Source organism: Syngnathoides biaculeatus, chromosome 7 (assembly GCF_019802595.1).
Source record: "Syngnathoides biaculeatus isolate LvHL_M chromosome 7, ASM1980259v1, whole genome shotgun sequence".
In the NCBI taxonomy this organism is placed as follows: domain Eukaryota; kingdom Metazoa; phylum Chordata; class Actinopteri; order Syngnathiformes; family Syngnathidae; genus Syngnathoides; species Syngnathoides biaculeatus.
Window position 1 is genome coordinate 3096504 of NC_084646.1, and position 14110 is coordinate 3110613.

Here is a 14110-nt window from a genome sequence, read left to right on the forward strand (position 1 = left end):
TGGCCATTGTCCTGTTCAGTCCAACTTTCCGAAACCCAAGATACAATTTGGAGTGGCGAACGATGATGTCATGTATCGCTGATTTTCCCTTCTCTCTAAACCGTTCGCTCTGCCAACACTTTTATTTTGCGCCGTGCGGTGTTGTGAGCTGTCTCAGTGTATCAGAATTTCTAAAGGCTGTTGCTTGTGGTCTTTTCGTCGCCAGAAAATGAGTGCAGGAAAGGTCAAAACGCAATTCCCACCATGTAATATCGCTTTCTGACCCCCCGATGTGTAAATACCATGGAACAGAAGACACCTGAGTCCTTCCTGTTAACAAGATACTGTGTACTAAAAAGGCGCAGGAGTGGATGTAGTTCTTCTTTTGGTATCTGACATCCCTCAAAGAGGACTGGGACGACAGTTACTCAATGGACCTTTCCGACGTGTCAATCACTCGTACAATAATAGCCAATCAGATCGGCGCATTGTCTTAACCCCTGGCTTGACACGCCCCCCTCGCCGGATGGTCCCACAAGCAATGCTGGTTGTCAGTAGCGTGCGCTTGGAAAAGTTAATGTTCCGAAGAAAATGGTCCTCAGGTGCGCTTGGGGAACGTACAATTCTGATGAAAGATGTTTTGCTAGATTACACGGGGCCCGATTGATTCATTTTCCAAAGCCTAAAACACAGTTGACGAAGTGTCTACGATAGATTAAGGCTTGCAGAAGAGCACACGTACAATTACATGTGGACAGTATCAACAAAAACAAGGCTGGATGTCGATGCATGTTCGATTACGAGCCAAGTCAAATGAATACACCCACTCACTTCTAAAGACTACAATGATATTACACATGATCTTTCCAAGTAAAAAAGTACTCACCCTGCTTTTCGTACGCTATTTCATCATGTTGGATTTCAATATGAAGTTTGTGAGGCATCAAATATTTTTAGCATCGATCTCCAACGTTTCGCTGTAGCTCTGACATTGAGTCCCGCTCCGTCCAAAATCTTAATTCTGTGTACATATCCTTGCATGAAATAGTCGAGAAACCTCTGTAGAACTCTCTTGGAAAAGTCTGATCCATTTGGCAAAAAACACACCCCAATATTATCTGGAATACGCCACAGAGAATCGTCTTCAAACTCGTTCTGTTCAGTCGCCATTTTGTAAGCTTGTGGAACATGGCTAAGGAGGCGGAGCTTAAGATCGCCATCGGAAAGGTCCATTGGAGTTCAGCAACTAGCTTGAGTTTTTGTTCTTGAATTTCTGTCGGTCTTCAAATGGCCCGTGGTGAATGAGTTTAGGAGACTCCTTGGAGTGGTTGCTGGGTTGTTGTCAACGAATGAATGCGATCAGGCGCAATTTGCTGTCTGATCGGTTATCATTGCAAAGTAAATGGCTTGTCTACAGCTTGTATTACCGCAAGTACTTGCGGAGCGTTCCAGTGATCATTCCGGGATGTCCTTAATAGCGTGTTGTTTTATTATTACCATCAAGCAATGCGTTGATTCAGTTTTTCCGCCGCTACAACACGTCTCAGATTTTTTATTTCAGAATCGTTGTTTTTGTTTTCTGTCCGAACGCTCATTTAATTTATCCCCCAGCATGTTTGCTAATTGCCAACAACAACGATGCAGGGTTTATTTTCTTTTCTCAGCTTTCTTCAAGCAGCTTGATCACATCCAAAATGTAATACTTACCCGCATTTATGAAAAAAATAAAGACATCTGGTGCGATTCCAAACTGAGCAGGATTGTGAGTTGTGTCTAATCTGCGCCATTGAAACCAACCGATGCAGATGTTTTTTATTGTTTGCTTGACATTTTATTTATTTATTTTTTTCCGAGTCTTTTTTTTTTTTTTTTACAGAAATGCGGTGTGTCACGGTGATTTGTGTCTCACTCTTCACTAAATGACTCGGGGATATTTCACTCCACCTCAGCGGAACGCCAAGATGGCGCCGTCAGATTTAAACAAACTAAAGTCAACTTTATTAGGAACTTTATGAGATTATAAAATAAGAGAAATTCAACCTACATGTGGGAATACAATAGAGTTTATTTTTTTAAATGTGGAATATATTGTGTTTATCAAAGGTTGAGCAGTTTAATCACTTTTCTTTTTCTATATTGCAGCATCCTATGAGTTATTCTTACACTTGTATTTGCATTTACATTTAAATGTTGTCTTTTCAGTTAATAAACGTGTTACGACAGTTTGTGGCTTGAACATATTACAGTAAAGCCTCGGTTTTCGAACGAAAATTTTTTTGCTTCCATTTTTGAACAAAAATCGGTACTCGAACGCAGCTGAAAAAACCCGGAAATAACGTCGCACGTGCCGTATATTTAAACTATACATGTATTTCTACTATGCAGTTTATTCTCAGGAAAAGCTAAAAAAAAAAAATCTTTTAAAAAGCTACATTTTTTTTTAGCTTGTGACGCATTATTTCTTTTCCCATTCATTGTAATGGGAAACATTGATTCGTTTTTCGAACAATTCAGTTTTCGAACCGTTTTCTGGAACGGATTGTGGTCGAGAACCAAGAAAAATGTTTCCAGATCCAAAGAAATCGGGTCGATCAAGGTCCAGGGGGTCTATTATACTGACCAGGGTAAATCCAATGTGACAGGCGGTATAAGTGGACGGAGGGAGGTTACACCAGGGCTGTTGCAATTTTACAGAACTGTGCGGCCGACGCAGGGATGAAGACGGGTGAATTCTTTCGCCGCCAATCAAAGCGGCTTCTCACATTCCCTTTAAATGAGCCACATGGCGACGTCTCTGTGCGGGAGAGCGATCTGTCCGTGACTGGTGCATGACCACTCCTCTTCCCCGAAGTGGCAAAAGACAACACGATTATGTAAATACAATATGAGCGGGTCACATTCTGTAAGTCCTGTATATCGATGTCTGTTGGACCCCGTAAACACGATCCTCATTGAAGCAGCATTTAGAATTTGACTGCAGTCCAGCTGCACAGGTTGCCTTCTCGCAGTCCAAACAAGTCGTCCCTGCGATGCATCATCCTACTGACAGCCGCCTCGGCAACCGCGGTCGGGCCCGCACGCTGGCCACCGACACCAAACGCATTTGCGGTGGGGGAAACGAGTAAAAATGGATTCAAAGCGATTTAGTTTTACTTTGAATGCACGACGAAGGATTTATTGCCGTCACTGGGAGATTAAAGTGGCTGATTTTGTCTCACACGGCTCATTTACTTTAACAGGCTGCATCTTACTGAGGTTAGTTTTGATCTATTGGGTCAAGTATTATTTGGAGGGGGGGGGGATGCTTTCCCAGTTAAAAAAAAAAATATATTTGACAGTGAGGCTCAGCAGAAGTACCGGCAGAGACGCGGCGCTCCAAAACAACTGTGATGTTAAGCCGCACTGTGGAAAGTTCAACCCCCTCAAATGCGAGCCTGCCATCAACAGAACAAAAACGGGCTTTATGTTTGCATATCCACAATTACATTTCGAATAACTAATGTTTCCACGTTTACCTCACTCTTTGGCACACGGGCCGGTTTATCTGAGCGGGCCACCGGGAAAGCCTTTCCGTGTCACAGACCGACCTCCGCCGAGGAACAGGAACGGGTCCGCGTGCGTTGTAATAACGCATCACGTGCGCTTCTGATCGGCGGCAGCGGGCTCAACATTTGGGTTGTGACCGGCGGCGGGCGGGCGAAGTTCCGCACGAGCGTTTGTTTTGGCTGATGTCTGCTTTGATTTGCGCACCAGCTGCTTCCCAAAGTAGTCTTTCCAGTCAGGGATTTTGTATCTTTTGATCATCATCAAGGAGGTCTAGTCTGGCCACCTTACTTTGATTTTTCACTGTATGAATGGTAATGACAAAATTCAGACACACGCAAAAAGGTCAAAAATAATTTTGGTTTTGTCTGTGCTCTACCGAATGCCTTTATAGTTTGTTTATTTTTTTAATCTGTGAAGTCTTTCACGAAAGTTCTTTATAGTTGAGACTGATTGGACCATACCATGCTGATGGATGCTTACTGTGCCAATTCAAACAATCCAAACTTGAGACCTCACGCGTGGTTGAGCACAAATAAAAATTGCTTTGTTCATCACTCACACGCTCACCCTCATTATGGGTTCTGGTAAAGACGGAACCGAGACCAGATAAGTTTGGGCGAAGTGTCGAGCCATCCGTTAATCAATTTTCAAAGATTCGTACCGAAAACCTCGAGACTATGGGGAAGTTGTAATGACTAGGATGGAATAGTCAAATCGTTGACGAGTTGACTTTTCACGTCCACCTGAATGTTTAAAGTTTGGAGTGGACTAAACCCAAATCCCCTGCTTTGGGCATCTCCAATCCAATCGTCCATTACAGTGTTCAGAAGGCTTTTGACTCGATCGCTTGCTGACGAAAGAGATTCTGCCAAATTCTGTGGAGTGGAAAAATGGATGAACAACAAGTCAAGACAATTTTCTCACACTGTGTGGGGAGATATTTACTACACGTAACAAGATTATTATTACTCATAGTTACACTTTTGAACACCTAAAAGAATACTAGGCCTCATTCGCTGATTGTATGTACAGACATGCATATACACGTTTGACGCACTCGTCTGTGATACATCCAAATGTTTGTACTTGTTTTTGTTTGTACTCTCCAAACAAATTTATTTATAATTCAAAGCAATGTGACACATTTTCTGTTCCTTCCAAGAAAAATATATTGAATTTTATCAACTAAAAACGACGATGTGTTAGTGTGAGGGAAAAAATATGTCAATCCCATCAAGTATGGACAGAACTTGAGACGACGCACCTAAGGACGATCCACCGCTGACATCCCCCAATGCTGTAGTGTCCTTGAGCAAGGCAGTGATATCGTGGATTGTTTGCCATGCTCACAACTGTGATAGAATTAATACTGACGAAAAATGCACTCTCACGACATTAAAAAAGGGAGTTATATTTTAATCATCCAATTAAATGTTTTTTTTTTCTTTACCGGCCCATCAAAATCTGTCTCATGAATTGACTCAGTGGTACAAAAAAAACCATAAGAAATCAACAGAAAAAAATAACGTTATTGAATTACAGTAATGCCTCAGTTCTCTACCAATAGCCGTTCCAGAAAACGGTTCAAGAAGTGATTTGCTCGCAAATCACATCGATGTTTCTCATTACAATGAATGGAAAAAGAAATAATGAGTTCCAAGCCTAAAAAATTGGGCAATTTAAAGCTGTTTTTTAGCTTTCTCTGATAATAAACTGCATATGAGAAATAAATGTATAGTTTAAATATTTTATACAATAAAAGAATTTAAGAAATATATTTATTTTTTGCTTAAAACGTATACTTTAGTAATAGAGTACGCTAGGCTGGGAGCGCATTGCGGTGTCTGTAGCGACTCGGCGCCCGGGCTTGTAAACTTTTTTTTTATTAACAAAAGTGCAGAGTAACTTTAAACAAGCAACTTGCCTTCTTGATTCATGATTGGGGATTGATACGGCAGTCCTCAATAAGAAGAAAAACAACAGCCACTACCGGGACACATTTGTGGACAGAGGCTTTGTTATACAGAAACACAAAAGTGAGCTGGCTGCACCCAGCGCGAGTATGTCATTTCCGTTTTTTTTTTTTTTTTTTTTTTTTTTGGGGGGGGGGGAGTCGTTCAAATAAACAATAACAAAACGCGTCGTGGGGGGGTCAGCTGCTTGCGACGGGCGCATTATGTTTTTTTCGAGGGGCGTTCGAAATGTCGCGCGCATTATGTTATATCACGTTTTTTTTCCGGCGGCATGGGAATTCACAACAAAGCGCGTCGTGGGTCAGCTGCTCTGGCCGTGCGCAGTAAATTATTTACGGATTTTGTCGGGGACGTTCGGATACCAAAATAGGAACAAAAAAAAAAAATCGAAATTTTCGTTCGAAAACGGGGACTTTCGAGAACCGAAGCTTTACTGTACTAGTCGACTTGGTTGTCATGATTCTCACCAACTACAACATTTTCCCTCATCAGTTTGTTTCTTTGTTCAACTCCAAACAGGATTTATTATCTGATGCAGCAATTAGAAATGAAAATCCATGTTTTTTTAAGTATTTTGAATACTTATTCATAGTAATACGTTTTACAGTACCAAATGGACCGGATATGACCACCGCGACCACCGTGCGCGTGCACGCGTGAGAATGCGAAATCTTGCGAAGATTCACTCGGCCCAAATAAAAACCCGACGAAACACGACCAATGGAGGTGGAAGTGCAGATTAGTGCGACGTTCTAGCATTCAGTGGGCGAGCGACGATTAAAAAAAAAAATTAATGGCTTCATCCCCCGGAGGGGGAGAAAGAAACGCGGGGGGCGTCGCGTGGAGACACATCGGCTCAGCCTCGGAGCTTTCCGGCAGGAGATGCCGCCTGGTGCACTCCTCTCTCGGCCGCCAGTCGGACGTGTGCCTCTTCTTCGTCAAGGGAGAGTTCTTCGCTATGGATGCCCGCTGTGCACACTCCGGTAAAATACAATTTTAAAACCAAATGAAAAAGCTCGTCTTTAAAAGGCAGGTCGCGTTACAGCGGGCTGTGGCTTCCCCTCCTCGTTGCCAAAACGGATTTCAAAATAAAAGCTGACGTATGGGTTTGATATTTTGCCGGACGTCGTCATTTATTAAACGCTCATTGACATCTATAATAGTTACTTGAAACGCACGTACATATTTTAGCTCCACTCTGACAGACGCCAGACCACATTATGATTTCAACCACCGGGGTATTAGTTCATTCTGATGGGATATTTCAAAGTAAAACTCTCTTTAAATCCTCTGCCTTTATGGATAACAGTAAATTCGAATAAATATCCAAAAGTCTTTAAAACGAAAACTAGACACTACGCACGGCATTCCATTCCCCAAATGTTAAAGCGAGAACAGCGATAGATACATAGACATTGTCTTAAATCCGCATTCGCTTTGACTGTGACAAATGATGACTAGTGCATCAGAATTGAATCTACCTTGTACTACTACAAAAATTACAATGTCATTGTCAAATATTAAAAATCCTATAATTGTAACAATGTATAGCCCCGTGGTTACATCCTGGCAACTTTTATGGAGGGGTTGCATATTTTGTCACAGCACTAGAAAGAGGGTACGCTGGTGCATTTGGAATCCGTTTTTTTTTTTTTTTTTTTTAAGTTGGAAAATCACGTATTTTTAATGTAAAATGGCTTACTTTAACCAGGATCCCTCGCTGTATCATGGCCGTGGTCTGTTTTGCACCAGTCTCTGTGCTGCGGAATGCATAAATACGCGCTGGCTGAGAACATCAGATGCTAGCTAGCTGCTAGCAATCAATATGAAAAATTACTCTTGCACAACGTTTTCCGATTAATTCAGCTACAGTCACAGATATAAACATCCGTGCAGGTCCATGTAGAGCGTCTCGGGGGAGACTGTAACATTCGTGCTCTAAGATCAGCTGCTTGACGACCGTAGCTACTATAAAACTGAGCATATGGCCAAAGTTGATTCGAAACTGGGTCAAACAGAACTAGCCGCCAGGGGAGCTTTTTCCGGCTTCAACTCATAGTGTCTTTTAAAAATGAAATTGACACTTTTATACTCCAGGAAGTATATTTCGGAAAGATACTGTATTCAGGGCTAAGTAGAGAAGCCAAAATATGGGACCTTTAATAAAGCAATATGGTTTGCCTAATAAACGTGTCCTGTCTTTCCCAGGAGGTCCTTTGTGTGAGGGGGACATCGAGGAGGCCGATGGAATCTTGAGGGTCTTCTGTCCCTGGCATGACTACGACTTTGACCTCAGGACTGGCAGGTCGGGGACCTCATTGAAGGTCAGTGATGAAAGCAAGATACAACCCGAGAAAATTTCCACTCAAGGTATGAATCCCAATATGTTGGATATGGTAGGAAAAGGAAAATCGCCGTTTTGAAATTAACAATTCTGTCGTCCTGGAAATGGCAGAAACGCAGCAGGCCCTTTTTTTCTGTCCCCCCGCTGCACTACAGCTGGATGCTCTCACAGTGCTCCCAAACTTAATGATTTTAAATACTACTATTTTTTAACTCGATTTAATAAAGCGGTACCCTTTATTGATAATACATCTCCTCATCAAGCCGTGGGACTTCTTTTTCCGGTGAGCGCAGCGATGAAACCTGGCTACTCGCTAGGCAGCTAACGCTAATTCAACTACTCATGAAGAAAAAGCAGAAGAGAGGAAGAAACACTGCAGATGTGCGGCAATGTAAAGTGTGACCGAGTTGCAATCACAGTTGATTTTTTTGGACTTTCGGTGCCGCACGGAGCGACGGGATTGTAACTTTGCACTTTGTCACAAGAAATTGGGGAATAGCGAACCCCGTCCTCCAAACATGCACGGTTTTCTGGAACTATAGAGCTTGTGCACCTACGTCGTCAAATCACGTCACTGGCCGGAAGTGCCGGTCAAACAAACCATTCTTCAATGCTAAGTCGGTTGGTGACGACGCGAAAATATGCCTTATAGCACGGCGCCCAGAGTTTTGTCCGATACCGTTAAACATTTAGAAGGTGATAATAAACCAAAAATGAGAAACACTCGGCACAGAGGACCCATATTTAATGCCGAAGTCGATGTTTTCGCCGATAAGAAAGTGGACTGTTGACACGCTTCTGCTTGGCTCGGACAACTGGATCTACACATGGATCTGGTGAGTAAGTCGTCGAGATTTACACAGAAGAGTTTGAAAGCGTAGAAAAGTCTGGACGCATACAAATACTTTGTTGCTGGATCTGTTCTCAATCATAAATAAATCCCACGTAGTGATCGAGCCACTCAGATTTATTCAATATAAATACCAATATTTAAATAAATGACCCCTGGTTTTACACAAAGTCTCATTCATTAACTATGATTGGAAAAAAACAAAAAAGATAGCGACCCGGCTCCTCCATACACGAAGCGTGTTGCAGCCACATGTTAACCTACGTAAACATCACTGTGACCGACGGTTTCTTTTTTTAAATACGCATGGGACTCAATTGACAAAAATGCATATTGAAAGAAAAAAAAATAAAAAAAGAACATCTGTTGGGGTGAGGTTTATAGAATTTTAATGTGTGGCTGCAACACGCTTCCGTGTACGTTGGAGACATCTCCCTGTTGTTTTTCTTTTTTTTTCTTTTTTTTTTTTTTTTAACGCATTGTTCTCAAATGAGCCAACTTGGCATTGTAAATACTTCTTGGGAATTTGAAAAGAATAAATCCGACCCGAAATGAAGTGACAGTCGTGTGTATTTAGTTGGGCACCTTCCATCACGTTTAATTGGCAAAATCCATCAATCTTTTCCGGTCTTTTCAGCTGGTATTCCATAGAATGACCTCTTTGAATATCTGTCTCGTCAGTTGTAACAACCAACAGCACAACGAGTCTCGGGCGTTGTGAATATTCCGCTCCGGTTCAATGTCGAGCAGCTCTTTTTGACAGGCATTATGGCGCCGTGAAAACGGTGACGTCACGTGCACGAGCTCAATACAGAAATGGTGGAAGCGGCTGTGGGAGAGTGGAAAATGGGCAAGTCAGACGTTCGTGTTTGTTCGTGACCACGGACAATACTAAAAACATTGGTTATGCGGTAGAAGTTTCTGGATGGGAGATGCTTAGCACATACTGCTAACATTGGTGGCTGTGCAGTATGTTTGTCAACCTCAGTTTACATTGTAGCAGTTTAGGGCACAGTCAGCAAGTTTGTTTCCTCAACGCCACCATGTACTTTTGGATTGCTTTTTTTTTTTTTTTAAACAATAGTTCTTTTGTTAGTGAAAAGTGTTATTGTTTTTACATATTTTCTCAGTAAATACAGCACAGACTGAAAGTCTGTTACCTCAGTGTTCTAAATAAATAGTCATTTTTTTCGTTCTTTTTTTTTTTAACCTAACTCATAAACAAATCCAATTGTGAATCCAATTGAGAGTCAGAAATCATGATACGTAGCAATTTGAGACTTTGGTACACAGTTGCAGCACCTGAGGGCATCTGTAACTGCGATGTTTTGATGTTTCCACCGGTTCAGCAACAAGTGCACGAAGTCAAGCTGGAGGACGGTGACGTGTACGTGAAGCATGCAAGCTGTCTCTCCTTGCAGCCGTTTCCTGTCCATCACAAGAACTGATCTCCAACCTTCCGTCCTCCTGGCCAGGAGGCCAAGTCGCTGATTACGGGACGTCCTGCCGGTAGTGAGCACATTCGGGACTATTTATAAGACTTTTCCCCGCAAAGTCCAGCCGTCTGAAAGCATTCCTGAGCCTTATCTGTCAGTTACCCAGACTTTGTACTTTGATTGCAAAGTGAAATCAAACTACGATGATATCAGGCAATTGTCTGAAGGAAACATCAAGACATTGCTTCATAGAGACAGAAAAATGTTTTGCTAAACTTCAAAAATAAAACACTTGAACGCTGTGCAGAAGAAAAAATGTCCTGTTCTGAACTGCCACAGACTACGATGGATTCCAAATTGACTTTCCACTTTATGATTTGTGTTTTTACCTCATATCTGGAGCACAATTGCCACAGCTACATCAGTAACCTGAGGTTAGAGTGCATTCTGGGTGAGTGTGAATCCATCCAGCCACGTTCTTTTGTACATATCGGCATTAAGGTGAGCTAGAACCAATTCCAGCTGACTTTGGGAGCGAGGTGAGCTCCGCCCTGGACTGGTCGCCAAATGCAGGGTACGTACACATGCCATCATTCACACTTATAGGCAATTTTGTAACTCTTTGATGACCCAATTATGTATGCTTTTTCTGCATTCACGTTGAATTGAAGATGAGCGTAGTCAGTCACTCACATTTGACAGGTGCGTTCATGCCCGTGCGCCATCGCACAACCAAACCTGCACAGTCAAGCACGAAAAATCACACGCGTAAAATTTGTTAGGAATAGAAAAAATAGATATTAAAAGACTTCACTTATTTTGTGTAGTCTTGACCAATGTTTCGTCTAAGCTGCGCCACTGCGTAATTGCGCACTTGTTGCACACTCAGCACACATGAAAACCGATCCAGCGCAGTGACCCACAGCCTGTCTTTTTTTTTTGGTTTGTTTTTAACGGAAGCGCATGGTCTCTAACAACGAGCTGCTGCTCAGCCTAATGCTACTACCTAGTTTACCTGACACCGCCCCCCTCCGCTCTTAAAGGGCTACACTCATCTACAAACAGTACACACACCCGTAACTTTATATCTGCGAGCATGACGGACCACACCTGTGCATTTTTCAAATGTGAGTGACTGATGTAGGTAAATTGTTCTAGAGCAGATTATTTTCTTGATTATTAAATAATATATGAAATTCTTATTGTAATGCCAAACATTTTGTGTATATTTTTCTAAATCTCTCTGATGAAATAAAGTATGTGATAGATGAATGGACGTTCGCTTTAACTCTGACTGTCTCTGTACCTTCAAGTGCCCTGACTATTGACTTCCTGCCCTCTACTATGATTTACTGAGTCCTGTGGTCATCCACTGGCGTCACAATCCAACGTGTCCCCTTCAAAACTACTTGAATAAGGTTCTCTGTCTTTGAAATTCATAACAACTTCTTTTTTTAAACCATTTTACTGACGTAGTGGGATTGGATGCCGGTTTGAAAGGCACCATGGGAAGGGTTTCAACCGCTAATGAGTCAGTGACAGAAAAAAATAATTAAAAACTCTGCAGTGTATGTGTGTGTTGAAAATTTAGCACCGAATCCAGTTGCTATATTTTGTTGGTGCCGTCGTTCCCCGAAGGGAAGTTTTATTACAATCATAATTTCATTGGCTAAACCTCGCTTGAGTGAGCATTTCAGGTCTTGCCTTGGGCTTTATGAATCATCCCCGATGGGTACACACAACTGGCATGGTGTTAAATTGTGTGTGTGTGTGTGTAGGTGCACAACTCCTCTTTCTTAAATGTATTTCATAAATAGTCGTTCCCAAACATATTTGTAAACCAAGCACCCCTTACTTTATCCACACCCCTCGTCACTGATAGTCGCTTACGTAAGGCGCAAGAATATGGCAATCTTTAACATATGCAGCATGTTAAAGTTTTTTCTTCCTAAACATATTCCTTTTTTTCCCCCCAAAGACAGCTAACTGTTAGCAAGAATATGTTTTAACCTTTGGTTGTTTATTTGTCTTGCATGGATTATAAATTGAATTTAATTTGGAATGTGAACAGCAAAGTATTCAGTCTCCACGGCACGTAAGCAAAACAATGGCAGACGATCATTTCTATTATTTATTGAACGTCACAAAGTCCAACCAAAAGCGCTTAATCAAAACCATTTATTTACAATCTCTTGATCATACAACGTTTATACAATACACCATTTACACGTGAAAAGTGACCGGTGTCACCATGCAAAATGTTAATGCTATTATCAAAGCTGCGATTCACGGTGGCTTCCAATAAGCAAGAGTGGCATGTGCAAAATGTTCACTTCAAAGTAGTGGGAAAATGTTCAAGAATAACCTCCGAAATAAATTATGTTCTCTCTGAGACCAGCTTGACTCTGCAAAAGATTGTTTTTTTTTTTTTTAATATATATCTGGTGAATGTTAATTTTGCTTTTAAATCATTTGCATTGTGTACATATATCGCCCCGGTTACTTCAAGCATATTGGATCGGATTCATTTAAAAAAAAAAAAAAAAAAATTGGGTTCATAATCATGTGAAGCATTAAGCAATTTTACAGCTCTGGTACTTCCTACGGTGGAAAATTGCCAGGAAAAAAAAGTACTTGTACAAAAACCTGAAACTACATTGACCATTTTGTGTAAAACCTCCAAAAAGATAGCATGTTTATTATAAATAGGCTTTGAAACAAAATGTCTTTTTCTTTGTGTTTACGGTAATATGGACTAGTTATCCATCCAGTCAGGCTGTGGAGAGTTCCAGAAAGTTTTCTTAGATTCCCATTCTCAAAGCTAATATTTCTACAACGGTCCAAGAGGTTCAGACAGTAAATCTCCAACTAATGATTTGTCAGGCTAACACTTTATGACTCTCCCCCAAGTGAAAATGTTATTACGACGAATACCCATCCCACTGAGATCAACGTTTTCTTTCCACACAGGATCAATCTTGCTTTTGTGCGCTTCGTCTGTTGGAACGGGCCTTAAACTCGCATCATTTCATGCTCAGAATGCTGCAAATGTTTTGCCTCTTAAGTGTCCTTTGATGTTCTAAGCAAAAGTTTGAACAGCACGAATTTGCTTTCCATGCGAGGCCTTGGCCGGGCTATTGTTATTGTTACGTCGTCGCTCAAACCCACCCCCTCCCCCCGATAAGTTCTCGTGAATAAGCCGCCGCTGCTGTCAAAGCATCCTTCCAGCGAGCATGTGCAACCGCTTGTTGTCAAGCCTCTTACGAAGGACAACGAAGACCCCAATTACTTCATTTTTTCCTCCTTGACCAAACATGTCATCCATCACTGGCTCTTCTTCTTCCTACGGATGTCTCTGCGAGTCTAGCTTTTCCCTCCAGTTGCCGTGCAGATGTTTGACGTCATCGTGACCTGACAGACTGTGGCTCGAGCTCCTGGATTCAATTATTATCTGCCTCACAGGTTGGATGCTACATCTGCTTCAGGGCCATGTTTGTTTTCAGTCCAGACTGCGGTTTTGGTCGGAGTGTGCACTGTTATCTGTTATTTTGCAAAAATGTACCAATGTTGCCAGAGAGTGGCTAGCATCCAACCATCCGTTCATGTTCTATTGTGGTTGTCTTTGTTAGTGTCACGGGTAACTGGAGCCTAACTAGTGTGACAATTAGACCAGTTCCAAATTCCAATTAAATTATTAACCTCAGCAATGTGACACTGTTTATACCCCACATAAATCTTTTGTAAACAGTCTACAATATCGAGGTGAACACTACCTGTTAGAAGCCTGGTGTCATCGCGACGGTGACGAAGTGACTTATCTCCTTGCTTTAATTACTTTTTTGTCTCCTAAAATTGAGCTTGTTTGCCTGTTAATGAATGTCTGGGTAATACTGCTCTAATGGCCCCCCGGAGGGAAAGCACAGTTTATTTTTTAATTAAATGCACAAGCGTGTTTAGGTCTCATCTTATCCTGGTTTCCCAG

The 14110-nt window shown here is 41.7% G+C and overlaps 1 protein-coding gene across 1 annotated transcript; it reads left to right on the top strand.

Moving 5' to 3' along the window:
* The first annotated feature begins 4564 nt into the window (after window positions 1–4564).
* Window positions 4565–11400, top strand: si:ch211-212d10.2 (uncharacterized protein LOC557710 homolog). Its single transcript, XM_061826253.1, has 3 exons — window positions 4565–6481; window positions 7707–7822; window positions 10042–11400. The coding sequence occupies exons 1-3, from the start codon at window positions 6292–6294 to the stop codon at window positions 10138–10140; spliced, it is 405 nt and encodes a 134-aa protein (XP_061682237.1). The 5' UTR covers window positions 4565–6291; the 3' UTR covers window positions 10141–11400.
* Window positions 11401–14110: the final 2710 nt, after the last annotated feature.

Bases quoted from the DNA above. Each gene is read 5' to 3' on its own strand.
- si:ch211-212d10.2 (XM_061826253.1), top strand. From the start codon at position 6,292: ATGGCTTCATCCCCCGGAGGGGGAGAAAGAAACGCGGGGGGCGTCGCG. The intron at 6,482-7,706 runs GTAAAATACAAT...TGTCTTTCCCAG, and splicing joins TGCCCGCTGTGCACACTCCG to GAGGTCCTTTGTGTGAGGGG. The intron at 7,823-10,041 runs GTCAGTGATGAA...CCACCGGTTCAG, and splicing joins GGTCGGGGACCTCATTGAAG to CAACAAGTGCACGAAGTCAA.